This window comes from Podarcis bocagei (assembly GCF_964188305.1).
Source record: "Podarcis bocagei genome assembly, chromosome: 10".
Classification (NCBI taxonomy): domain Eukaryota; kingdom Metazoa; phylum Chordata; class Lepidosauria; order Squamata; family Lacertidae; genus Podarcis; species Podarcis bocagei.
Window position 1 is genome coordinate 73,077,232 of NC_138135.1, and position 26,631 is coordinate 73,103,862.

The 26,631-nt window shown below is 44.3% G+C and overlaps 1 protein-coding gene across 19 annotated transcripts in view; it reads right to left on the minus strand.

Moving 5' to 3' along the window:
* The window catches only part of MAGI2 (membrane associated guanylate kinase, WW and PDZ domain containing 2), a 618,868-nt gene that overhangs the window by 231,740 nt on the left and 360,497 nt on the right, over nucleotides 1-26,631 (minus strand). For all 19 annotated transcript variants that reach the window (XM_081210614.1, XM_081210613.1, XM_081210622.1 and 16 more), the window contains 2 exons: nucleotides 7,012-7,227; nucleotides 665-875 (listed from right to left, as the gene is read on the minus strand). In XM_081210614.1, the coding sequence (XP_081066740.1) occupies nucleotides 665-875; nucleotides 7,012-7,227 (427 nt within the window). The remainder of the gene's footprint in view (nucleotides 1-664; nucleotides 876-7,011; nucleotides 7,228-26,631) is intronic.

The following is a 26,631-nucleotide window of genomic DNA, read 5'->3' on the forward strand; positions in this document are numbered from 1 at the left end:
CATAACTTCATGGCAATCAAAAATATACCATATATTTAAAATAGATATATATTGGGAGTGACTGGGCATCCTTACTTTACAATTGGTACTTACACCAATATAGGGTTGTCATATTTCAAAGAGTAAAAATCTGGACACAAATGTTGTACTTTTTTTGGCCAAAGTTGTTTGCAAAAGCTAAAATAAAAAATAAAAAAATGAGGTTTTGGGTTATTGTTAATGAAATTCACCAAAATCTGCACTTCCGACATGGGCTGCCATATGTTTGGATTTTCCCGGACATGGCAGCAATTTTCACCCAGGCGCTGTTTAAGAGGGACGAATACCCGCTGTGTCCAGGAAATTTCAGACATATGGCAACCCTACACCAATAAATATGAGATCTGGTAAACATTGAAATCTATAAGCCACACATTTCATCTCAATATGGTTTTGTTCCAAGAACTAGCAATATATTAGCTGTGTGGTCACAGGAAATATTTTAATTTCATATATGTCCCTATCATCTTGGTTCAAAATCTGTTGGCTGCAATCTTACCTAGGAGTAAGACCCACTGAATTCGATGGACCTTACATCCAAGTTGCCATCTATAGAACCTTGCTACTAACTCTGCAGCTTGCATTGAGTATGGCACATGTCTTTTTTCAAATGTGAAGTACTTACTCAATGAAGTAGACTTCTCCCTTCTCTGTGTAAGCCATCTCCCAATTGTCAGGCAGTGGGCCCAGTTCATCGTTTTCTTCTGGTTTGGGTTGCTTTGTTACATCCATATCCTCTTTTACCTCTTCAGGTTGGCTATATACTGGTGCAGGATAAGGCTGTGAGGAAGTTTCACCTGAGGCACCTGTACTCTTCTCTTCATGCTCACTTGATTCTGCACAAGAGAAGAAGACATGCGTGTCAAGATTCCTGTGCTATTGGAAGTATCAATTGTAGTAATACAATAAAAAACAAACAAACAAAAAACACCTGAAGTTTTCCCTGTGAAAATATTAAAACTAGGCTGAAGCAGGAAGAAATATAAAACAGGAGCAGTGGGCTGTACATTTTAATTTCATGTGTGCTCTCTGTGGGCCACAGTCCCACTAGGTTGGAGTATCACTTGTCCAAACCTCAAACATGGCCTGGGTCTGTGCAATGGAACATGTGTGAGATACGATTAGACAGCTGCCTCATAGACTGTGGACCAACCCTAGTTAAGTCCCACCAAATTTTGGTGCATGAGGATTAAGAACACAGTGAATTGGAAGTTCTGATTCTGCTGAGCCACTTCATTGTGGGAAGGATCCTGTCAGCTATCCATGGTAAGGGTAGAATTCACATATGGAATTTGGAACTTAAAAGTCTAAAGGCAAAAAATGCCTGGGTGCATATTTATTTTATTTCAAAAACTGATATTCCACAGATTTTCCCAATGAAATTCAAGGTGGCAAACACTCAAAAATCCACAACTGAATCTACAGTTCAACCAATTCATAAATCAAAACAACAGTATAAAAACCAGGATCACAGTAACGATTACAAAACAATTACTAAACAGTCACTAGAATTAAAAACCAACATCAAATTCTCATGCATCAATCAGATCCGTTGCTGCATATTTTAGGAAGGACAAGTCATTTCCAATGACTAATTAAATTGCACAGGATTTAGAAAAAGATGGTGCTCCTCCATTTTCTTCTGGTTCCAAAGGAAGAGAATCCCCAGGAATATGAGTTCACAAGCTTTTTTATCTGATTAAAATCCACTTTGGGGTGGTGCTCAATGTTTACTGCTACACATGATAATTCTCCTGAAGTCCTGAGGGATTTCCTTTGGATATTTGCCTGGTCATCAGCAATTATGAAGTGAAGGTAGCTTTTCCTCCAACTCGCTACCTCCCTAAAGCTATGTGATCTGATGGAGACAATCCATAGTTTAACTAACGGAAACGGGGGAGGAGTTGATATTTTTTGGTTTCACAAAAACTTCATTCTATTGCCTGGGTTCATTTAATCAAACCTTTTAAGTATACACATATATATCTAGACCTAGATCTATAATCTATATCTTTAATCTAGATCTAGCTATCTATCTATCATCTATCTAAAATCCAACAACTGGATAACTTAAGTCAATATATTAAACATAGGTCAAGTTTCCCATGATATAAAACGAGATTCTAAATTAATCCAGCTTCCTTCCTGTAACCAGAGGCAACGTTCTTACATCTTTAGGTGACCTACTTTCAAAAATTAAAATACTTCAAGCCTGGAGTATAAAAATAGTGCAAATCTGGTCTTCCCATTATAGTTTTTTTTCCCCATGAGAGAAAGTCTCATGATGACTTCCTAGACTAACTTCCACCCCAACAAGATATAACAACACCCCAACAAGATGCTAGTCCTCATGCTCTTCACACTGCTGGTTCACAATTTAGTTGTCCAATGTTTTATAAAATTATCCATCCTTTGAATTGTCTATTGTCTATAACAAGAAGAAGAAGAAGAAGAAGAAGAAGAAGAACACCTATGCATTAATATAGCGCTTCATATAAATTATCAAAGCACTTCTTATACATCCTGGCTGCAGGAACGGGAGGGGGAAAACCCGACTCCAGCCTTAGCCAACTCCACTCTGGTGGCCAGAAGAGGGGTGGTGGCAACAGGGGCTTCTTTTCCCTGGACGCAGCCAGGCTGCCTGCTGCTGAGAGCCAGTGTGGTGTAGTGGTTAAGAGCGGTAGTCTCGTAATCTGGTGAACCGGGTTCGCGTCTCCGCTCCTCCACATGCAACTGCTGGGTGACCTTGGGCCAGTCACACTTCTGTGAAGTCTCTCAGCCCCACTCACCTCACAGAGTGTTTGTTGTGGGGGAGGAAGGGAGAGGAGAATGTTAGCCGCTTTGAGACTCCTTCGGGTAGTGATAAAGCGGGATATCAAATCCAAACTCCTCTGCAGCACCCACAACCTCGAAAGGAGCAATATCTGTGAAGCGCAATGGAGCAAAGCGGAATAAAATGAAGTGTGCCTATACATGTTACAGAGTAGTGGGAGGAGACTTGGTAGACAGATACCATTTTCTGAAGCAGCCTCCTTTTATTTGTAATGTTTGAGTTTTGCTCTGGCTTCCATATAAGTGTGCCTAATCACTGCGGGCTTAGTCACTTGGACAAAGCAGGGGACGGAGGCACAAGCTTAAAAGGAGGAGGGCTCGGGAGGGCTCCCCCTGCTTCGGGCGAGTGTCTGCAAGCCTCGCGCACCCGGCAGGAGGTCCCACCGGGTGCGCGAGGCTTGGGGCGGCAGCGGACTGCTTGCGCGCACCTAGAAGCTTGGGGCGCGCTGAGCTCAGCACGCCCCAAGCTCCTGGTGTAGCGCAGCGATCCACTAGCCCTGGGAGAGCCCCCCGGCTCTCCCAAGACTAGCGGACTGCTTGCGCGCACGCAGAAGCTTGGGGCGCGCTGAGCTCAGCACGCCCCAAGCTCCTGGTGTAGCGCAGCGATCCGCTAGCCCTGGGAGAGCCCCGCGGCTCTCCCAAGGCTAGCGGACTGCATGCGCACACCTAGAAGCTTGGGGCGCGCTGAGCTCAGCACGCCCCAAGCTCCTGGTGTAGCGCAGCGCACCTGGGGGGGAAATAATTTTTTTTCCCTTTATTTCCCCCCCAAAAATCTAGGTGCGTCTTATGGGCCGGTGCGTCTTATGGGGCGAAAAATACGGTACTTTTGAGTTGGGAGATGGGGAAGTAACTTCCATTTTGTTTCTCATCTCATCAGTCAAATTGCTAGCTAAAAGCTGACCGCTACCCCACGAACCTGACATTTTTCCCACAGTAGGCAACAGAAAGCATGACTGCAGCTAAGAACTGCAGGGAACAGAGGAGGCTCAGCTGGCATGCAAAATATTGCACAGAAGGGCAAAAGAAAGCAAGTTGAATTCCTTGGAAATAGGTCTCGCAATTAGGAGAGAGATCTTTCTAGTTGTGTAAGAAAGAGGTATGAAAATTGTCTCTCTGCTCCCACTTTGCATTCCTCTTGAAGATCCATTTGAGCATTTAAAGCATTTTAAACAATGGCATGGCATTGGAATTACAACCTTGGAAATGAACCATCTGGCCTCTCTTGTCTCCCTTAAGGGACGACCACCTGAGAGAACAACACACACTATCAAAGAGTGAGTGCCATCAAAGTAAATGTCATAACTTAGGGTAAGCAATGTAATAGTTATTGCACAACAATATAAAATTAAAAGCAAAAACTATACAGTGGTACCTCTGGGTGCGAACAGGATCTGTTCTGGAGCCCCGTTTGCATCCTGAAGCAAACGCAACCACAAACGCGGGTTGCAATTCGCCGCATCTGCGCATGACATCATTTGGAGTGTCTGCGCATGCACAAGCGGTGAAACCTGGAAGTAACGCGTTCTGTTACTTCCGGATCACCATGGAGCGTAACCTGAAAACGCTCAACCTGAAGCATATTTACCCCGAGGTATGACTGTATATGCTTGGATGTGAAAAACAACATAGTTAAGAATAAAGCAAATACAGTGGTTTACGAACTTAATCCATTCCGGAAGTCTGTTCTTAAACTGAAACTGTTCTTAAACCGAGGCGTGCTTTCCCTAATGAGGCCTCCTGCCACCGGTGCCCTTCCACCGTTCGGATTCTGTCCTTAGATTGAGGTAAAGTTCACAAACCAGGACACGACTTCCGGTTTTGTGGAGTTCGTAAACCAAATAGTTTGTAAACAGGGCTGTTCTTAAACTGAGGTACCACCGTAATGGCTTCCAATGACTCAATAAGCGAGTCAAAGCGCACAATGTAAATGAAGGCAGTCCCCTGGCTGACAAATTGCCGTGCGCCACAAACCTAAGGAGGCTCACTGAGAAACGGTCCCCACACTATCCAACAAGGCATAGTCCCATGCAAGTGCATGGCGCCTTCGTGATTTGTGATCCCTCCTCCCCAAATCTCTATGGCCTTATCAGAATTCCTTTCCTTTCCCACAAAACTGCTTGGGAACATCTAAGCAGAAACCTCCAGCGTGTGCTTAAAAAAAAAAACTTGTTTCAGGTGAAATCCAGTAGCAACTTTACACCTTGGTTTTAGTCAGCTTTATCCACTGCATAATAAAGAGCAGCACAGCTCAACTAACAAACTGAATTAATGTTTTCTATTGATTCCTGGTAGGAGGTGTACACAAAAAAAACCTTAAATGAATTTCAGTTCTGTTACCCTTATCTTTTTGTGCTTCCTGCAGAATTCTTCACTTTTGCCTTCTTTAGTGGAAATTTGGTGGCCAAGAAAGGAACACAGTGTGTCTCATGGCTTCCCCCTTATGCACGGCAATGGCTTGTATATACACCACTGTATACTTGTATGGGACGCGGGTGGCGCTGTGGGCTAAAGCCTCAGCGCCTAGGGCTTGCCGATCGAAAGGTCGGCGGTTCGAATCCCCGCGGCGGGGTGCGCTCCCGCTGCTCGGTCCCAGCGCCTGCCAACCTAGCAGTTCGAAAGCACCCCCGGGTGCAAGTAGATAAATAGGTACCGCTTACCAGCGGGAAGGTAAACGGCGTTCCGTGTGCTGCGCTGGCTCGCCAGATGCAGCTTTGTCACGCTGGCCACGTGACCCGGAAGTGTCTCCGGACAGCGCTGGCCCCCGGCCAATAGATGTGAGATGGGCGCACAAACCCCAGAGTCTGTCAAGACTGGCCCGTTCGGGCAGGGGTACCTTTACCTTTATACTTGTATCGGTCACGTTTTGTATGCATCTCTGTATGAGATTGGAAATCATTTTTATATATCAAATTGTTTTAATATATGAATTTGTTTTATTGTTGATGTCTTTATTGTTAAATCACTTCATGATATTTTACAGCAAGCCATTTATAGATGGAAATAAATAAACAAATGATACTTTATGGAGGTGGGGGGAATCATTCAAATTGAATGCGCTATTTTCCTCAAATGGAAAAAAGGAAGTCCTGTATTAAAAGCCATGTGTATATAATTTTTACAGTTCTTAAAGATTAGGTGCTGGATTTATTGTTTTTTATGTGCTGTATATTCAGAAGCTTTTAATGCAATGATTTATCCTTCAATCTATGCTTCGGGAAATAATATTTCACTCTTTTTATTGAAACTTCTTTTTTCAAAGGATTATTAGGTTCTAAATCACATATATTCTGTCTCTACATAAGACAAATTAAACACCTATTTCCTACACATGAAAACTCAAGAGTTTTCAGAATCTTTTATGTGATGCACACTTTTGAATTGTTCAATTAATTTCTTACATTAAAAACAATTTTGTGCATTAAAAGGCAGATTGAGAGACCCAATTTGATAACCTTCTAGATCTCCCTCAAGTATGAGGTAAGCCAATACAGAAATGACTTGAATTCTTCCGAGCGCAATGCAAGTGTGGGCCAGAAAAGATTCTTGATGGCTAGAAACTATCAGAGAAGTAAGCAGCTGGGAGAGACCACACCTACACTTTAAACGACACGATCTCCGGTCACAGTTCAAGACATAGCTACAGAAGCAGGGCAAAGCAGCAGTGTCTGTAATTGCAAGCCCTGACTTTGAGTCAATGAAATAATGGATTCTGGGGTCATATCCAAGTTTCAGCACCTGGCATCCGGCAACGGCAGATTTTGATAATATGGCACCTTGAGCGAGGACAAAATTTGGCGCCCCCTAACTTTGAGTAGGTACTTGTATAAATTTAGGTTGTATCATCATGATCATCATCATCATGTGCCCCCTCAACTTGGTGCCCTGTGGGGTGGGGAACCACCCACAGCACCCCAAATCCAGCATTGCCAGTGGGCCCCACTGTTGTTGCCTGTTCTAAGTCTCCCATTTTTTTAAAAAAAATGTCTGGCCTGGTCCTCTGAGCAACACTGGGTGGCTCAGTTTAGCTATCATAAATTTCACGCCATGCTGCTTGCTGTAACGTCACTGCTCTTTTGCCTTTAGCTACAATGGCAAGGAGCTGAAATCCACGTGGGACATAATAAGAGGGAAAGCACTGACCTGGTGTTATTACCATGCCGTTTCCATTGACGACAGCTCTTTCTTCCTCCTCTTCCTCTGGGGGCTCTATTCCAGTCTTCTCCATATTGCTCACCGACTTATTTCTTTTGCGTTTGCCTTCAGCACTGGGTGTTGCACCGGGGAGTAACTGGTCTGTTACATTTAACAATAATGGGGTTGGCTCTGCTGGAGGTTTTGGAGTACCGTAGTAGTTGTCTAGGACAAAAAAAGAAAAGAAAACAAGGAGACCACAAATGGAGCTGTGTGAAAACTACCCATTTATTTCAGCATAGTTTTCAGCTTTGTCTCCTCTCAGACTTAGGTTTCCATGAAACATCTGTAGAGTGTTTTGGATATCTGAACTGAAAAAGCAGCTGCAAAAGCTGTCGTGCGTGATAACAGAGGTCTGGCGCATGCATGTCAACTAGTTCCTATCCTCTAGTTATAGAGAGGAATAAGTACAGTGGTACCTCAGGTTAAAGGGATGCGGGTGGCGCTGTGGGTTAAACCACAGAGCCTAGGACTTGCTGATCAGAAGGTCGGCGGTTCGAATCCCTGCGACGGAGTGAGCTCCTGTTGCTCGGTCCCTGCTCCTGCCAACCTAGCAGTTCAAAAGCACGTCAAAGTGCAAGTAGATAAATAGGTACCGCTCCATTAGGAAGGTAAGCAGCATTTCCGTAAACTGCTCTGGTTCGCTAGAAGCGGCTTAGTCATGCTGGCCACATGACCCAGAGGCTGTACGCTGGCTCCCTCGGCCAATAAAGTGAGATGAGTGCCGCAACCCCAGAGTTGATCACGACTGGACCTAATGGTCAGGGGTCCCTTTACCTTTTACCTCAGGTTAAATACTTAATTCGTTCTGGAGGTCCGTTCTAAACCTGAAACTGTACTTAACCTGAAGCACCACTTTGGCTAATGGGGCCTCCTGCTGCTGCCGCCCTGCCAGAGCACGATTTCTGTTCTCATCCTGAAGCAAAGTTCTTAACCCGAGGTACTGTTTCTGGGTTAGTGGAGTCTGTAACCTGAAGCGTATGTAACCTGAAGCGCATGTAACCCGAGGTACCACTGTATTCAAATGTGTATCAAAATGTACATTCCCCTGAGAGTGATGCAGTCCTGGCTTTCATCTTATACAGTAAAAGTGCACAAGACAGCTAACAATAGGTGAAGAAATAAAAACCAATGAAATAACTTTTAAAAAGAACTCCATCACACACTTGGAAATAAAACAGAGGTGAAATAAACCACAACCAACAACATAATCAATAACCAGTAAAATAATCAGCTTGTCCACACCAGAGTTGACTGTGTGCTTGTAGCTGTTTGCATTCCTCTTTTATTTGACTAGCCCACGTGACGTTACTCCCAGGCTGGATCTAGACACATCAGAGAAGCAATTCAGTCAAACGCATTGTAAACTCATACAGGGAAATCTGGTAGGGAAAGATAGGACTCCACAGCGCCATCTGGTATCACAGTGTTATATCGCATATACAATGCATATAAAAGGCCTTTTCTTTAGCAATATAGTGAATCCTCAAACAACACCAATCTTGAGACTCCCTCCCTGTAAATTTGGGTATAATCTGATAAACTGGGGGAAATTGGGCTCCAAACTACTCAACTGAGTTTAGTATTTTAGGGTAAGTGGATCCATTGCCACTTTCTGTGACAACCCTTTCCATGCCCACTCCACACTCAGTGCTTTATTTTCATTTCTAGCTGTGCTTGCAACTATTTGCAGCATGTTACTGAATGGAGCAGGGACGCGGGTGGCGCTGTGGTCTAAACCACTGAGCCTTGGGCTTGCTGATCAGAAAGTCAGCGGTTCAAATCCCAGTGACGGGGTGAGCTCCTGTTGCTCAGTCCCAGCTCCTGCCAACCTAGCAGTTTGAAAGCACGTCAAAGTGAAAGTAGACTAATAGGTACCGCTCCGGCAGGAAGGTAAACGGCATTTCCGTGCACTGCTCTGGTTCACCAGAAGTGGCTTAGTCATGCTGGCCACATGACCCGGAAGCTGTACGCCAGCTCCCTCGGCCAATAAAGCAAGATGAGCGCTGCAACCCCAGAGTCGTTCGTGACTGAACTTAATGGTCAGGGGTCCTTTACCTTTACTTTTACTGAATGGAATATAGCCTTATATATTTGTTTTTCATCTCTCATGTGTTCTCAAAATCTGAAAAATGCACAAGCAAACCACTTCTATTTATTTATTTTTATGTCAGACACTACACAACAATGTTGATCTGGAAGTGTGCACTGATAATTTGAAGTTGCTTTCATTTCTTTTCTAGCTGTGCTCCTCATTTCAGTGCTCCTCCTGAACAGAGGACTATAGCATATATTTCCTTTATATTTGCACAAAACTGCACAGAGAACTGCACAACAAACCATATCAAATATTGTCAGCTGAGAATTTCCAATTGCCTGTGTGCTTCTGTGCACTTCCTAGCTGGGGAATGTTGTTGTTGTTTTAAACCAAGGCACTCATACAGCTATCTGCATGCATGCCCTATCAGCATTTAATTGGCACCACAGAATCAATGAGTTACAAGGCGAGGAAATACAGAAAAAGGAATGCCTACTGGTGCTATGGGAAAGATCAAAGATGCGCTTCATATACAAATTCAAGTATGTGTGGCTGTGAACCACACTGGTCTAATTCAAACAGGGGGAACTTGGATCAATAACTAAATAATGGTCAAATGTGGAAAAGGCCCAAATTAAACAGAAAGGTCTTTAAAAGGTGAGGAAAACTAACTAGGGGGAGCTAGACAGATCTCTCTGGCCCAGTTATTAATATGCCAAGTGTCCTTTACCCACAACAAGGGGTAAATTGGTTGGAATCTGGGAAAATGAAGGTTTTGGATAACTGGCTGCAACAGCAAGACAGTATCTGTGCTAGAAATTGAAACTGGTGGATTACTGCTTCATCTTTAACCAGCACCATATTCAAGTTCTTAAAACACATCTGTTCCTTCCTCTTGCCTATGCTCCCTGAAGAGCCGGTAATGGCACATTTGTAAACATGGAGCTGTTCTGCTATTTTTAATTGAAATTGTATTTTGTCAGAGAGACAGTTCGAAATGGTTCAGACAGGTAGCATCATGTGAAATGCAAAAACATTGGGGATTTTGAGGCAGAATAAATTCACAGTCCAATCCTCAGCACAAATGTTCTGAGCTAAGCAAGCCTATCAAAGCCAATTTTTTATTTATTCCGTCAAAAGAGTTAACTGCGACATCGATGGGTATACAGATTGCTGCAAGGAAAGAGATACTGGCTGACCCAGTGTTACAAGGGGAACTTTACGGCTCAGCAAAGATTTGAACTCAAGTCTTCCCGCAGCCATAGCCGGTTGACACTCTAATCACAACTTCACGCTGCCTTTACTGGCACAACTGCTATGAGGATATTTAGCCAGAGTACGTGATTATTCATTGTACTGTACAAGGTAATGATCTTTTCTCAAGACCTACAATTATTAACTTAACCTTTAAAGCCCTGAATGGCTTAGGACCAGGACCACAGGTATTTGTCATGGATATTTTAGCTGAAATCCCTGCATTGTGGGGGTTGGACTAGATGACCCTGGGATCCCTTCCAACTCTACAGTTCTGTGATGGTTTTATCCAGTGGCGTAGCGTGGGTTGTCAGAACCCGGGGCAAGGCAAGTAATTTGCGCTCCCTAACCCGTGGGTTTGCGCCCCTAACCCTAACGCCCAGATGTTGCGCCCGGTGCGGCCAGCCCCCCTGCACCCCCCATGCTACGCCACTGGTTTTATCACCTTCTCTCATATGGACCTGCCTGTTTGGATGTCGATAATCAGCCCCAGGGAGAAGCTGGACTGCAGCAATTGGTACCAGCTGCAGTTTCCAGAAACAGAGTACAGTGCAGTAATCCAGTCTGGATTAGTAGGAGGTGAACAGATTACAGCTTTTTCAGAAGTGGTTGAGTCACTGCTGTTTTCAAGAAGTCTGGGATCACTTATTCCTGTTTTGGGTGCTTCACTGAAGGCACCTGGTCCACATCTGAAGGCCACGTCAACTCAAACCGATTCCATGATGTTACAGTAGATGCACTGGACATTTCGTAAATGAAATCAATAAATACATTTTAAATAGCCACTGCTAAGACAGATAGACAGAAAGGCACATATTCACATTTATTTCAGCAAAACATTAATGTGTCAGAGAAAGTCACATGCAAAGTACTGAAAGGCAGTTACAAAGTTCTCTAGAAGCACTGAAGCAGGAGTGGCTTATCTATGGCCCAAGAGATGTTCCCACAGGCTTTTAGGTATTGACTGCTTTTAATAAAAGGACTGGTGTCCTGCTGTGTTTATTGTCATGATTTAAACAGATTTTACACATTTATTTATTTATACTTCATATTTTAAGGGAATAAATAAATGTACAGTGGTGCCTCGCAAGACGAAATTAATCCGTTCAGTGAGTCTCTTCGTCTAGCGGTTTTTTCGTCTTGCGAAGCAACCCTATTAGCGGCTTAGCGGATTAGCGCTATTAGCGGTTTAGCGGCTATTAAAGGCTTAGCGGCTATTAAAGGTTTAGCGGATTAGCGGCTAAAAGGCTATTAGCGGCTTAGAGGCTTAGAAAAAGGGGGGGTGCGGGGGGAAATCGGAAGACTCGCAAGACGTTTTCGTCTTGCAAAGCAAGCCCATAGGGAAAACCGTCTATGAAGCAGCTGAAAAACGGAAAACCCTTTCGTCTAGCGGGTTTTCAGTCTTGCGAGGCATTTGTCTTGCGGGGCACCACTGTATGCTGTGGGACCTGAATTCCCACTCAGCATGGCCAAGGGTCAAGAATAATGGGAGCTGTATAGACCAGCAGTGTCTAGGGACCTCAGTTCAGCCACCCCTGCAATAAAACAGCAACTGAAAAATGGATAATTTGAAGTTAACACCAATATTTTCATTATTATTAATAAGAGAAGTAATAACAGTATTTTTGGGAGAGCAGGGGGACATTCTCAGTGGTTTGGGCCATATAACAAGACCCCACCCCCTGCAAAATGACTGTTTATTAGCCATGTACATAACTATCCCTGGTTTGCATTCACTTTCTAAACATTTGGTAGGCTTTTTACTGGTTTATTATTAAGGTTATGTAATCATATTTTTTTCTTAATCCTTTCCTTCCTGTAATTTCATTCAGACACTTCTGTGTCCTGGGCAGAATTGTTAGCTGGTTGCAAATATTTCTTCTTCTTCACTGCAATACTTAATCATATGTGACTCCTCTAATGCACTCTACTCAGAATTGCTCTTGAAGGCGGTTTGGATGCTTGAGTGAGTGCAGAATATAGCAGTTCATCTGGTGACTACAGCATTTGACATAAATCTTCATTAATTCATTTATTCAGGCTGTTGGAATGTTTGGCTGGAATCGACCACACAAACTGTTCACCTGTGGTGGTGAGGGGGATGGAATCTGCTCCTTGAAACCACAGCCTGCATTTTGTGGCCTGAGGGGCAGCTGTGGAGTGACCAGGGCCAGTGAAATTACTCTGGCAAATGGGGCAGAAAAATCCCACGAGGGCATCTCCCCCTGACAGCAGAAATACAACAACAATAAATTAAACAACTATTTGCTGCTCTTGTGTGACATCCTGTATCAGCTGCCTGAGGGGGCTGCCCTTCCTTCGCCTGGCCTGGCTTGCAAGAAATAGCAAGAAAGTGGAACAGTTAACACTGAAATGAGCACAGTAGTAGAATCTGCGGTTACCATAGGAAGTGGGAAGTATGACAACATATCAAAAAGGCATTGAAAGTTCACTTTTCATCCTCAAGACAGTTAGCTGGATTCCCCCCCCCTCAAATCTGAAAGAACAGCTGACATAGTAATCCACCAGCAATGGGCTGGATCCATTTGCTTATGCCAGTGAGGACAGATGTGCTGAAGCGGGGTTTTCCAGTGATGCTGGAGCTCTGCCAGAGAAAGCAGCTTTCAGTAATTTCTGGAGAGCCCTGATAAACAAGAGCTTAATGTAACTTTGGGCATCCATCCTCTCCAACTGGCCTGCACACAGCTTTGTGGGCTGTGCATGTTAGATATGCTTTCTGTTCCCAGACATGCCCCCCCCACACACACCCAGAAGAGAGCAAGAACCACTCACTTGTCTGCTACTTCTTTAAAACAAAACAAAACAAAACACTTGTCATTTGAGAGGCCAGAATTCTTCTTTCATCCAACCGTGCATGTGCACATTTTGGGCACCATTCTTCATCCGGACAGGGCTCATAGAGCGGCTTACAAATGCCAACAGTAAAACATTTTAGGTTTAACATTTCATATTTTCATTACATCCTGGTTCTAGAGCCCTTTTGTCCCAGAATGTTCCCTAGTTCCTAAACAAACCCCAATCCATCCTCCGACACCATTCTCTCATTCTTGGAGTAAGTTGCTAATTGCTTTGCTCTGCCACAGCTATTGGCACCCTTTTGGTCAATTTGGCAGATGAAGAGGACTCTGATTGAGGCGCTGAGATTTTACCTTATGCATGACAAAAATATAAAGCATCTTCTAGATTGGAATGGATGTTTTCCTCACAACCAAATGATCAGAATAGGTAACGAGCCAATAACTGACACGTTCCTGTTGCTTGCTACATCTGGCTTTCTTCCATCTTTACTTTTCATTTCGCTTAGTTCAAAATTTTGATTGATTTCATCTTGATTTGAAAGATTTTAAAGAGCTGGAAACCTCTGTGGGTCTGACAGCCAGTCCTAGCATCAGTGGCATAGCGTGGGGGGTGCCAGGCGTACCGGCCGCACCGGGCGCAACATCGGGGGGGGGGGGCGCAAGTCCAGAGGGCCCAGTCCCGTCGTGCCCTCGGCCCGCCCCTATTGTCAGAGCGGCTGGCCAGCCTCTGCCTGCTCCTACCTTGCCCACCCGAGGACTGCGGCAGTGCCCGCTCCTGTGACCACCTACCCCCGCCTCGCCCATTGGCTTGCCTCCCTCGGCCCCGCCTCTCTCCGATGGCTGCGGGGGTGTCCTGCTCGGCGCCGTCGCCTTTTTTCAGGAGGTAGGGAGGCTGGTGGGGTCAGAAGCGGGCAGAGAAGGAGGGGAGCTCATAGCCAAAAGGGCTGCACCGGCCGGCAAAGGGCGGGGAAAGTTTGGAGAGGAGAAACGCACCGTCATGATTTCCTGGTGGAAGCGGCAGGATTAGGGATGGTGAAGCATAATTACACACGAATTTCGCTGGGTGAGAGCTTCGGGGATCGATCGGCGGAAATGGGAATCAATTGGAATATGAGAAAGAGAGAGAGAGGGGGACCATCATTCATAGGCATAGATTTGTAGGGTTAGGGGGCGCAAATCCACGGGTTAGGGGGCGCAAATCCATGGGTTAGGGGGCGCAAATTACTTGCCTTGCCCCGGGTGCTGACAACCCGCGCTACACCACTGCCTAGCATTTTATCATTGGTTATAAACTGTTCCTCAGTTCTAGGTACTCAGAAGCCATTTACAGGATGTGCTATGTACACAATTTCCAAACATTTGTTATCTTAAAATGTGCATAGTGCTTCCTGAAATGATCTCATTTGATTCCTCAGAACAAATGGAGCATGAATTGCAGCCCAAACCTCTCAAAGTGATTTCCCATGCAGAATCTAGAGTCATATTTCAGTTCTCTGTGAGTGTTTCTCTGAAGCTGGAGAAGCAGAATTGGTGAAAGTCTTGTCTCAGTGGACAACATATTGACTATTTTCTCTTGTAAAGCTTTCAGTCAAATGTTATACAGATTGTGCCCAAAAATGGTTGCCTCAAAGTGCAGGAGATTTGCTCAGAATTCAAAGTCCTTTGCAGTTTGAGCTTGAAATCCTGTATAGCTGCATTTCTGTTAAATCAAACTGAAGTCAATTGGGATTATGCATGCAGATCCTCATAGAGAACTGCAGCCTCTGGACACAAGCCATTAAGATTCCATGTCTCTTTTGTAGAAAATATATACTTTTTGTGTGTTTAGGGAAGTTTTTAATGACTAATGTTTTAATGTATTTTTAATCTTTTGTTGCAAGCCACCCAGAGTGGCTGGGTGGGGTATAAATAATAAAGTTGTTGTTGTTGTTGTTGTTCCGCAATTTCCATTTTTCTCGGCAATCAGGCTTTTACTGGCAGACACTTAGTCCCACAGGGTTCAATGCAACAATCATTCCCAGTGGTTTTTACCTTAAGTAAATGTCATCATGAGTTAGAAACTGCCAAGCCAAATTACCAAAGCCCTGCTTAGTTTGGAGCATACGTGATTCAAGGAATCTGAAAATAGTCTGCTTTCTTGGTGTAACATAAAAGCAGAGTTTTGTCCTGTTCCCTAAAGGTGTGCTTCTTGTCATTTGTGAATTAGCAGAGATGCTGAGACAATGTTGCTCTTAAAAATGAATGCCCTTTATTTTCTGGTAAGCATGCTTCGGTCCTTGTTAGCTATGTCAGAAAGTACAATTCTAATTATTTTTGTCAGCCTTGTCCCTAAATGTTTGGTAACAGTGCTGAGCGCCCTTTAAGATCTAGGATTATTTACTGCCCTTGCACCCCACAAATACAAGATTACATCATGCCGTTTTATGAACACAGGATGAAGAAAGCCCCAAACTACCAAAAACTTTCTCCCCTTCTCAAAGTTGCACATCACTATAGAGCTCCAACTTCTCACAGGGCTTCAGACTAGTTTCCAAAAACGAAATTATTATCGCTTGTGGTGCAAAGGCCTCCTGATATTAAACCATTTCAATCTGATGCCTGCCTGATTTCAAATGGGAGAGTTCCATAGAGTTGGGCCCATTGAAGACACAACTCCTTGTTGACGCTTCTGGTCCATGGATAGGGAGAATTAACATTGCCTCCCCATGTGATTTTGTTCATTGACCCGGGGCATACAGGATAAAGTAGTCCTTAAGGTATCCTGGGCTTAAATTGCTGAGGACTTAGCTCCTAGTGGCACGGCAAGAGCAATTGTGCAACAAAATGACCACAGTTTATGTACTGTACAGCACCAAGCTAGCTTGAATATACTAACAAGGCCAGAGGAGCTTGTTTCCAAGTAGACATGTATAGAAGTGTTCTGTTAACATATTTTTGTTTAAGACCTAGTCAAAGAATGAGGTGTACTAGACATAGATCTAGTTCTAGATTAAAGAACACCAGTCACTAAGAGTATGAGTTGCCATTTGTTACACTTTTTATCATGGTTTCAGGCCAGGATCCAAAGATAACTACTTTTCACATGCCAGGTGGGTTTTCTGATGATTCTTGCAGTCTACTATCCCCAGACAGCACACTGTTATTCAAAAAGCACTACTGGGCATCAAAGGGTAGCGTAGTGCAACCGGTATGGTTGCACTGTGTGTCATGCTAAAGGGGCTGCCAAAACAATGCTGTAGAATGGAGTGTGAGAGGTGGGGTGTGTGTGTGCTGCATTTTAGCATCACACAGGGCAATGCTGAAATTTGAGAGCCACAATTCCACCACTATGAGCATGCTCTGGCCTTCAGGCACACCTACAGCATCTGCTTGGATTCTGCCTACAATCTAAATAGTACAATTGATGAGAAAGCTGTTGAGTCTTGCAGCACAACACAAGGAGAAAAACAAAATGTAGAGCTTCTAAGGGATGGAGGGCATGTAAGGCGATCAGTAATAGAAAGAGGATTAGTTTAATGAATAAATTGGGATTACGATGTGATTTCCTATTAGCCTCTACTAATGTTCTATAAGCACTTAGATCAATATCTCCAATGCAAGTGGAATTGGCATGCAACAATTTGCTAACTAAGAGACCAAAAAGTGATCTCCTTCATCAAGGGCAACCAAATGTTTTTGAAGTTTAAGACAGTCACACAGTCAGTGCAGATTGGAATCAATGTCCATGGCAGATTAATGCTTCTTATCTTTGGTTTCTCATTGACAAGCCATTTTGCCTGGGGCTGATTGCATTTCTTCTGTCTCATCTCCCACCCTGTTTTCTCGGACACATGCAATTTTGATACATTTTCACTGAAACTTTTGTCCGCTGGCTACTGGAAACAAACACTATCAGTTGTATAAATTCTTCTTGATGCAATGGTTTGCAGGCCTGTTTCTGCAAATGTATCTATTGCAGCACAAGCACACATCTAATCTGGGGGCCCCTGTTTAGGTCTGAAAGGTGGCCCTGGAATGCTCTTGCTTCTAAATGAATGAATGAATGAATGAATGAGATGGAAAGGCTGGAGGGACATTCTTTGTTCAACTGTGGGTTGTATAAACAAGTGTACAAAATAAACTCCTAAATGGGGCAAGTAAACACAGAGTAGAGATGAACAGCATTCAGACTTGCGGCATCTGCTTGGTTTCTTTGTTTTCTATTTAGAAGGCCAGCTAGAGCCAGGGGCAAAAGATAGACACTTAGAATGGTGGTGAACAATTCCTGGGCTCACCTCTGCACTGGTTCCACTCCCCAGCCCAATTTGTGGGCCTTGTATACATGAGGAGCACCAGTGGTGAAAGGGGTGGGCAGGCACACAGTGCAGGCAAAATAATTTAACTTGATTCATGACGGATACAAGTTGATGGGAATTCACTCATGACTGCTTAACGAGGAGTGGGGAAGGCAAAACATGAGACCATTATCCCTATTAGTGCTTACTCTTTCATAGCTTTATTTCATAGCTCAGTGGCAAAGCACATCACTTGCATGCAGAAAATCCTGGACCACACACGAAACAGGTGATCTTGGCATCTCTGCTTCAGGTAAGAAGTATGGACAAGACTTTACCTAGGAGAGTGACTTGCCACAGTCCTGAGCTCGATGGACTAACAAGTCAACTTCATGTAATGTTCCTGGTTTTAATCTAAAAACTCTACAGGAAGATGGTAAAGGCATGTAAAAATGATGCCTTGCTTATACCTTATGCTTGTAAAATTAAGTACACCACAACTATTCTGCTGTGTGCTAGAGATGTAATTTACGATACAGGTATTATTCTCCTTTGGCACATTGTGAAAAAATTATGGCAAATTTGATCACAGTAAACAATATTTTAAATGCGATTTTAGACTTCATAGTAACCATAATTCTATTGCTGGTTTTATTTGGATTAATTAAAGGTGTGCATCCCCCTCATATTAAAAAAATAGATCTGATTTGTCTGCTGACTAATATAGCTAGAAATTGAGATTTAATTAAAATTGAATTAAAAAATGGAATTTGGTTGAAATGAATGTTGCCTTAGTTAAAGAAAATGAAGCTGGAATTACTCCTAAGACATAATTTGGCAAACTCCAGGACTTGCTCGAATCAAGCAAAAATATCACGCCAAATTGTCAAAGGCCAGGATGAAAAGGTGCACCTTCAGCATGTGACAGAAATTACATCATGAAGGTGCCAAATGCCACTTTGTGAGGAGGGTTTTTAGGGGCTGCCATGGAGAAGGCTCTCTCCTGCGCTCCCCTCCTCCCCCCACAGACTTCTGAGTGCAGTGGAAGAACCAATTGGCAGCTCCGCTGCTGATCTTAACAAGAAGGTTTGTAAGGCGGGCAGTGGTCTTTCAGGTATTTGGGACCAAACCCCTTTAAGGGTATTTTGGAGTGTGTGTGTGTGTGTGTGTGTTTTACACTTTTGGGGAAAAAAATTATCCTCAGAAAAATAAAAATAACATAGCTTACAGCATAGATGAAAATCACTTCCAGAGACTAATGGGGACAGCAAAAATTACACAGGAATTGCTCTCTTTAAAGTACTATATAAAGATACCAAGTGTTACTCTTACTGTTATTACAGCATAAATAAAGAACTGTGAGTTCTACAAAGTAGCATACTGAGATGATGGCGTTACATCATTCTTTTTCTTATTCATAAACAGGAAAAGATCAAACCACCAATAAAAGTTAGAGGTTTTTAAACAAAAGTTACTTTGCACTTCTTTCCATTTCTTTGCAGCATCAACATGAATTATTGGTTATACAGTGAAATCTAATTTTAATAGATTAATCACTCAAATTACACTAATGCAGGTGTAATGCAGGTGTAATCACTCAAATACACTAATCAGCTAAAATGCATTTAACAATTGACTGTTCTAGTTTTTCAGGATTGAAACCAAACAGCGACATGGACTGCAGCAACAGGGTTATGTAAACGAAATAAAATATTTTATGATGGCACAAATGCGTGAATTTTTATTATTATTAGATTAGCATACTGCCCCATACTCATAGCTCTCAGGGTGGTTCACAACACAAAATCACAATATAAAAAACACAAAATACAAAATCTGGTAGCTTCAGCAATCAGTTGCCCTGAGAAAAGTCAGCAGCAGATCTGGGGGCGGGGTGTGTGTGTGTGTGTGACTATATAAGACTGTGGCATGGGATTGACCCTTTTGTGACACCTGACCCCCACCCCAAGAGGCCTTGGGTGGTGCCCCAGCTTGAACAGCCCACAGTTCGGTCCTTCGAACAGCAGTCCCAGGTAATCCAAAGAGCACCTGATAGGCACAGCCTCTGGCTCCATCTGCACAGCACTTGACAGAACAATAGTATTGTGACTGCAAATCCTTCAACGGTTTTTGTATATGCATTTATTACTGTTTTAGAATGGCACTTCTATTGGGATGATTAATTGGTTTACACAGTGCCTTTCTAATATTAATATTATCTATTCTCTCTCAAAAGCTAAAACAAATTCCTCAGTCAATCAGAGAAATTATTAAGTAGAAGCATCTGTATACTCCTTTCTCGTAATATTTATTTGGCTCAAAACGGGGGGGGGGGTTGAGTTAGCCTTCCCCTTAAAATATTTTCAAATATTTTAAATTGCTTTCCAGAGGAAATTGAAATGTACAGTACATGTACAAATATTTGATCATTTAAACAGAAATCTATCAAATGCAAGAGTGCTGTTAAAATGTTAACAAGGCACAAAAAGGTCCGTATAGTTAAAGCTATGGTTTTCCCAATAGAGATGTATGAAGTGAGAGCTGGACCATAAAGAAGGCTGATTGCCGAAGAATGGGTGCTTTTGAATTATGGTGCTGGAAGAGACTCTTGAGAGTCCCATGGACTGCAAGAAGATCAAACATATCCATTCTTAAGGAAATCAGCCCTGAGTGCTCACTGGAAGGACAGATCCTGAAGCTGAGGCTCCAATACTTTGGCCACCTCATGAGAAGAGAAAGACTCCCTGGAAAAGACCCTGATGTTGGGAAAGATGGAGGGCACAAAGAGAAGGGGACGACAGAGGACGAGATGGTTGGACAGTGTTCTCAAAGCTACCAGCATGAGTTTGACCAAACTGCGGGAGGCAGTGGAAGACAGGAGTGCCTGGCGTGCTCTGGTCCTGGGGGTCACAAAGAGTCAGACATGACTAAACAACAACTGACTTTTCTCAGGAATTTCATTTTCATTAGGTCATTTGGGTCATGATCAGTTTCCTGTGGTCCAATAACATTAGGAGGGCCAAGTAAATGTCAAGTCCTGTGTATGTTGCTAGTGCCTGCTGGTGCTCTGTGGACCATTTTTTTCCTGGGCTCTGCACAGTGGCATGGCTGTGCATGTGGCTGTTAAGCAAATATGATGTTCCTCCTTTTGTAAGACTCTATTGCCTGCTTGGGCTCTGCAAACCATTTTCTTTCTTTGTATACTGACAGCCTGTTGCTGAGATTATTATTTTCTATCTTACAAGCATGAGCTGTCCTCTTGTTTTTCACCTGTTGTTCTCGTCTTGTCTTCTGCCCTAGGTTTTCCTTGTACAGTGGTACCTCGGGTTAAGTACTTAATTCATTCTGGAGGTCTGTTCTTAACCTGAAACTGTTCTTAACCTGAAGCACCACTTTAACTAATGGGGCCTCCTGCTGCGCAGCTGCCGCCGGAGCATGATTTCTGTTCTCATCTTGAAGCAAAGTTCTTAACCCGAGGTACTATTTCTGGGTTAGCGGAGTCTGTAACCTGAAGCATCTGTAACCCAAGGTACCACGGTATTACCAGTCTCCTCCTTTTCTTATGCTTTCTGATGGTACGTTTTCCTTCACATGAACACATGAACACCAAGATTCATTGAATTATCCTCATATTTTTTCTTGTGGTTTACCTAACTATCTACCTTTGGTCAACCACTAAAAAGAATGGTTAAGTAAGGTTTTGGAAATACAGTGGTACCCCGCAAGACGAATGCCTCGCAAGACGGAAAACCCGCAAGACGAAAGGGTTTTCTGTTTTGGAGGCGCTTCGCAAGACGAATTTCCCTATGGGCTTGCATCGCAAGACGAAAGCCCATAGGGAAATGCTGGCGGTCGGGAGCAAAGACTTTCGCCCACAGCCGGCCTTCAGAAGAGGACCTCTTCTGAAGGCCGGCGAAGGGCAAAAGTCTTTGCTCCCCCCCCCGCCTGCCTTCCCCCCGCCTGCCCCGGGCGATTTTAAAATGCTGGCGGGCGGGAGCGAAGCGTTCGCTGCCGACCCCCAGCATTTTAAAATCTCCCCCTGTCCCGGGGAGATTTTAAAATGCTGGGGTTCGGGAGCGAAGCGTTCGCTGCCGACCCCCAGCATTTTAAAATCTCCCCGGGAAGCGCTCCCGCTGCCCCCGGACCTCTTTTGAAGCAAGCGGCTGCGCTTCTCCCCGCAGCCGCTTGCTTCAAAAGAGGTCCCGGACCTCTTTTGAAGCAAGCGGCTGCGGGGAGATCGCTTCTCTCCACAGCCGCTTGCTTCAAAAGAGGTCCGGGGGCAGCGGGAGCGCTTCCCGCTGCCCCCGGACCTCTTTTGAAGCAAGGGGCGGTGGGGAGAAGCGATCTCCCCGTGCTCCGAAGCCGGGCGGGGGGGTGGGAACACCTGCCCCAGCCACCCCGCTTCGGAACGCTGCTCCGAAGCGGGGTGGGGGGGCGGGAGCACCTGCCCCAGCCGCCGGGCTTTGTAGCGCTGCTGCGAAGCTGGGCGGGGGGTGGGAACACCTGCCCCAGCCACCCCGCTTCGGAACGCTGCTCCGAAGCGGGGTGGGGGGGGCAGGAGCACCTGCCCCAGCCGCCGGGCTTCGTAGCGCTGCTGCGAAGCCGGGCGGGGGGGTGGGAACACCTTCTGAAGGCGGGCGGGGGGCGAAAGTCTTTGCCCCCGCCTGCCTTCCCAGGGGCTTTTAAATCGCCCCGGACAGCGGAGAAGTCCTCCGCTGTCCGGGGCGATTTTAAAATGCCGCCCGCCAGCATTTTAAGATCGCCGGGACAGCGGAGAAGTCCTCCGCTGTCCCAGGGTTTTTTAAAATGCTGGGGGTGAGAAGAAAAGCCCTTGTTCCCCCCCCCAGCCTTCAGAAGAGGTCCGGGGACAGACTGTCCCCGGACCTGGTCTGAAGGCGGTTTCCCTAGGAACGCATTAATTGATTTTCAATGCATTCCTATGGGAAACCGTGCATCGCAAGACGAAAAAACCGCAAGACGAAGAGACTTGCGGAACGAATTAATTTCGTCTTGCGAGGCACCACTGTATGGAAATGGACAAATTGACAGACTGGGCAGAAAGAAGAAATGTGTTTTCCTGCTTCTATATCTATGAGGGGTGAGATGAATGCCCCTGGTGACTCAAGGAGGAAGACTGTTCAGGAATCCAAAACATTGTAAAGGGCTTTTTTGGGAGGGGGAGTTAACTTATATGTTATTAATTTGACCAATAAGAAGGATTTTGCAGATCAAATTGCCTTGGATTTTAATGTCTTTTCTCACTAACCTGCAAATAAATTAGCAATGTCCTGTGCAAGTGAAAGGATGTTCTTTGGTTTCTGAGTGCTCCTAACAGTAATATTATAGACCATGCATGCTGCAACTTGTCTGTGTTAGGCCTGGTAGATCACAGTAGGCTGAAGATGGAGAAATCAATTTCTCTATTGCAAAGTTGATGAGAACACTTCAGTGTGAATGCAATCTTCCTGACCAGACATGATATGGTCATATACAGTACTCAAGGGTATGCAGTACCGGCACCTCTTTTTTGTTGTTAAAATGTGTGGCACTTACTGTAACAACTTCATGGGGGGAAAGCACTGGTCATGTACTTGAGAGGTCAATATGGACTATGGACTCAGCTATACAGCTGCAAATATAATGGTTTAAGCGTGTTTTAAGTGCATTATACAAATGTGACACTAGATGGCAATGGTGAGCTTATGGTAAATTCAATATATTTTTCAAAATGTTTTTTTAAAAAAGCATTTCCACAGCGTTTTTTATATGGGTCTAGATTCCACCCCTGTCTCAGAAAGGAAAATATTTTGAATTACAGTGGTACCTCGTGTTATGTCTGTAACGTGAAAAGCCCGCAACTCGAAGCACTGCATCTGCACAGGCGCGGGGCACGATTTGGTGCTTCTGTGCATGCGCGAAGTGTGATTTAGAGCTTCTGTGCATGTGTGAGCGGCAAAACCTGGAAGTAACCCATTCCAGTACTTCCGGGTTGCTGTGGGACACAAGACGAAAACACGCAACCTGAAGGGGGTGCAACTTGAGGTATGACTGTACAGGATCCACAGACAATGATCCTTGGTCACTTGGAAAATACACAACAGACAGTGGGCTTGTTCAGATGCAACAGACAATCTAACATGTGCTCTGTTTCCCTCCCTAACTTTCTGGTTAGGGAAAAATCATAGTGTATTGTTAGACTGCAGAACTATAGCATGTGCTTGCCCTCCAAGCCAGGTTTGGTAAACATGGTCCAAAGTGCATCTTGTTTTGGAAGGCAAGCATAAGCTACAGTTTGCCAGTTTGAACCTAACAGCAAGCTTTGGTTTACCTAACCGTAAAGCCAGGAAGAGAACTGGAGCAAGTGAAAGCTGTACAGAAGGGAGAGGTGGAGTATATGAAGCAAAGGCTGGGAATAAATGGTGAAACCATGGCATGTGAAGCCAGGAAAAGCTTTGCTTGAAGTTGCGTTGATTCAGATGGGCCTTTCCTGAGGGGTGATCCCAGCCACGCCCACTGTCATGAAACAGCAGAGTAATGTTTTGTATTGTCTGATGTGCTCTCACGATTATTTCATATGATTTGCTCTTGTAAACCCTGTTACACATTGCTTTGAAATTTATTTGCAAATAAATACATCCAATTGAAAATCCCAGCGGCAGAATGTAAGCTATGCAGGTGGAAGCAGATGGCATGGTGGCCGCGATGAGTCCTGCTACTGCGTACGGGAATGGTGAAGGAGAAAGGGGACACAGCTGTGAGGTCAGCATGCTACAACCACACCAGCAGAGCCAGTTAGATGCTCCTGCTGCCACGTTCACAACAGGGTGTGTATGCTCTTGACTAGCTGTGGAATTACATGCAGAGGTGTCTTCCCACTCTACTGATATCTTTGCACTGGAGATACTGGAGACTGAACTTAAAACCTCATGTGTGCAAAGCACATGCTATATTTAGGGAGCTACAGGCCTCTCCCTACAACCTTTCTGTCAAGAAGATGAGGGTGGGGAACCTGTGGCCCTCCATCTGCTGCTGTTCTCCAACATCCATAAGCCCCAGCCAGCCTGGCTTGTGCTCAGGGATGATGGGAGCTGAAGTGAAGCAACATCTGGAGGACCACAAGTTCCCCATCCCTGACGTAGGAACTGATCTGAACATGCAAGAGATCTATTGAGCAGGTTTGATGAGGTAACTGCTTGGTCTGCTTTCCACACCCTTTCTGTTTTCTAGCTCCTTTTCACTCCTGACACTATATGTTATGCCCTAAGATCTCACATTCACCTAAATTGCCTTCAAAGTCATGAAATGTTTGTGTCCAATTTGTTAACTCACAGTAAATCTATGTGATTAAATGGGTAAGTCTTTGTGAGGTATTTCACTTCATGATACATGCTGTTTTCCTTCTCCAAGTTGCTGTATGCCCTCAGAAGATACTGAATTCCTTTGTGAATTTTCTGACAAATGATATTTACCACTTTTGCAAAGTCAGGTACATCCTGCTCACTAGATAGCACTCTGAGGAAGTTATTTCTGGTTTAGCTAAAACCTCAGTGATGGCAAGAAATCCAGGATTTTAAAAAGTCAGACTTTATATTGGGTTTTTATGCAAGTCAACAATATCTAGAAAATCCATAGCAATTAATAACTGGCAAAACTTAGGAAATCACCTTCTCTTTAGAAAATGTTGTGGAAGCTTACTTCTTTTCCTGTCTTTCCCTTTTATTGTCCCTGATGTTTATTACAGCTTACATAATTATATAATGTGTGTGCCGCATATATCAGTTTTCTAGCTTTTACTATATATTTTAGAAATATATAATTATGCATTAAGGATCAGGTTTCATCTATGTTTGGATACAATTGGACATAATCTTGAATCAAGATGACCGGCTGAACCTTTCAAAACTGCACTAATTTTAACAACTGATTTCAAATTTGCACTGATTTTTTTAAAAGTTTCTTAAACACAAAGTAGTATTAAATATGTGTTTAATTACCGTATTTTTCGTCCCATAGGACGCACCGGCCCATAGGACGCACCTCGTTTTTTGGGGGAGGAAATAAAGGAATTTCCCCCCCTTTATTCCCCCCCCAAACCAGGTCAGGGAATCCAAACCAGGTCGGGGAACAGCGGGGTGGCGGCGCTCCGCCTCCCCGCTGTCCCCCGAGCTTGTGGGGCTGCCCGATGTCTGCCCGAAGCGCAGGGCGCTCTGCTTCAGCGCTCCCCGCGCTCCGGGAGGCAGGCTGCTATCCGCAGCCTAGGGAGCCCTGCGGGAACTCCCGTGGGCTCCCCAGGCTTGCTGATAGCTTCCTGAAGCCTGGAGAGTGAGAGGGGTTGGTGCGCACCGACCCCTCTCGCTCTCCAAGCTTCAGCGAAAGCCTGCATTCGCCCCATAGGACGCACACAGATTTCCCCTTCATTTTTGGAGGGGGAAAAGTGCGTCCTGTAGGGCGAAAAATACGGTAACTGATTTGTTGTCCCCCCCCCCACTTCACATCTTTTCCATTTTTGCCAGACAGAAGAAGAGATCAAACTGGGACCTTTGTTCTTTTTATGAAGCAACTACAACAACAGTGACAAGTGATTAAATAAGTCAGTGTAATATCATGGATGGATTTATAATTTAAAAGAAGAGACCTGAGTCCAAGTCCTATATCACTGGATGATATATTGAGACAGTCACCTTCTTTCTACATCAAGAAGCCATTACAAGCTGAAATCCACCTCCATGTACACTGTGCTGAGCTCCTTAGCATAAAAATGTAGCATGGGTACAAAACAAAACAAAATACCATTGCACAATATTTCATATCCACCTTGCATTTTATATTGCCTCTCCACTTGTCTGCTACTGCCGCCTTTGGTGTTACATTCCTATTCCCCAAGCTTATTATGTATACCCCCTTCAAACTTCCCTAGTGTCTCCTTGCAATCCAAAATTTCCTGCAGGTGCCCCTTTGTTGGTGTCCATGCCTGTGTCTCACTAATCAAGAAATCAACAACAAATCTAGAGCTAGCATTGCTCCATTATGAGTCAGGCAATGATGTGCTACTTTCTGGGAGAGTGGGATTCTGCTTTAAGAATGGGTATTTTGCATTTCTAGACCAAACAGCATGCTCCTTCCAGGGAGTTGTCTGTTTTGCAGTTTTCTTATGGCCAAAAGCACATTAGGCAGAGGTGTGCAC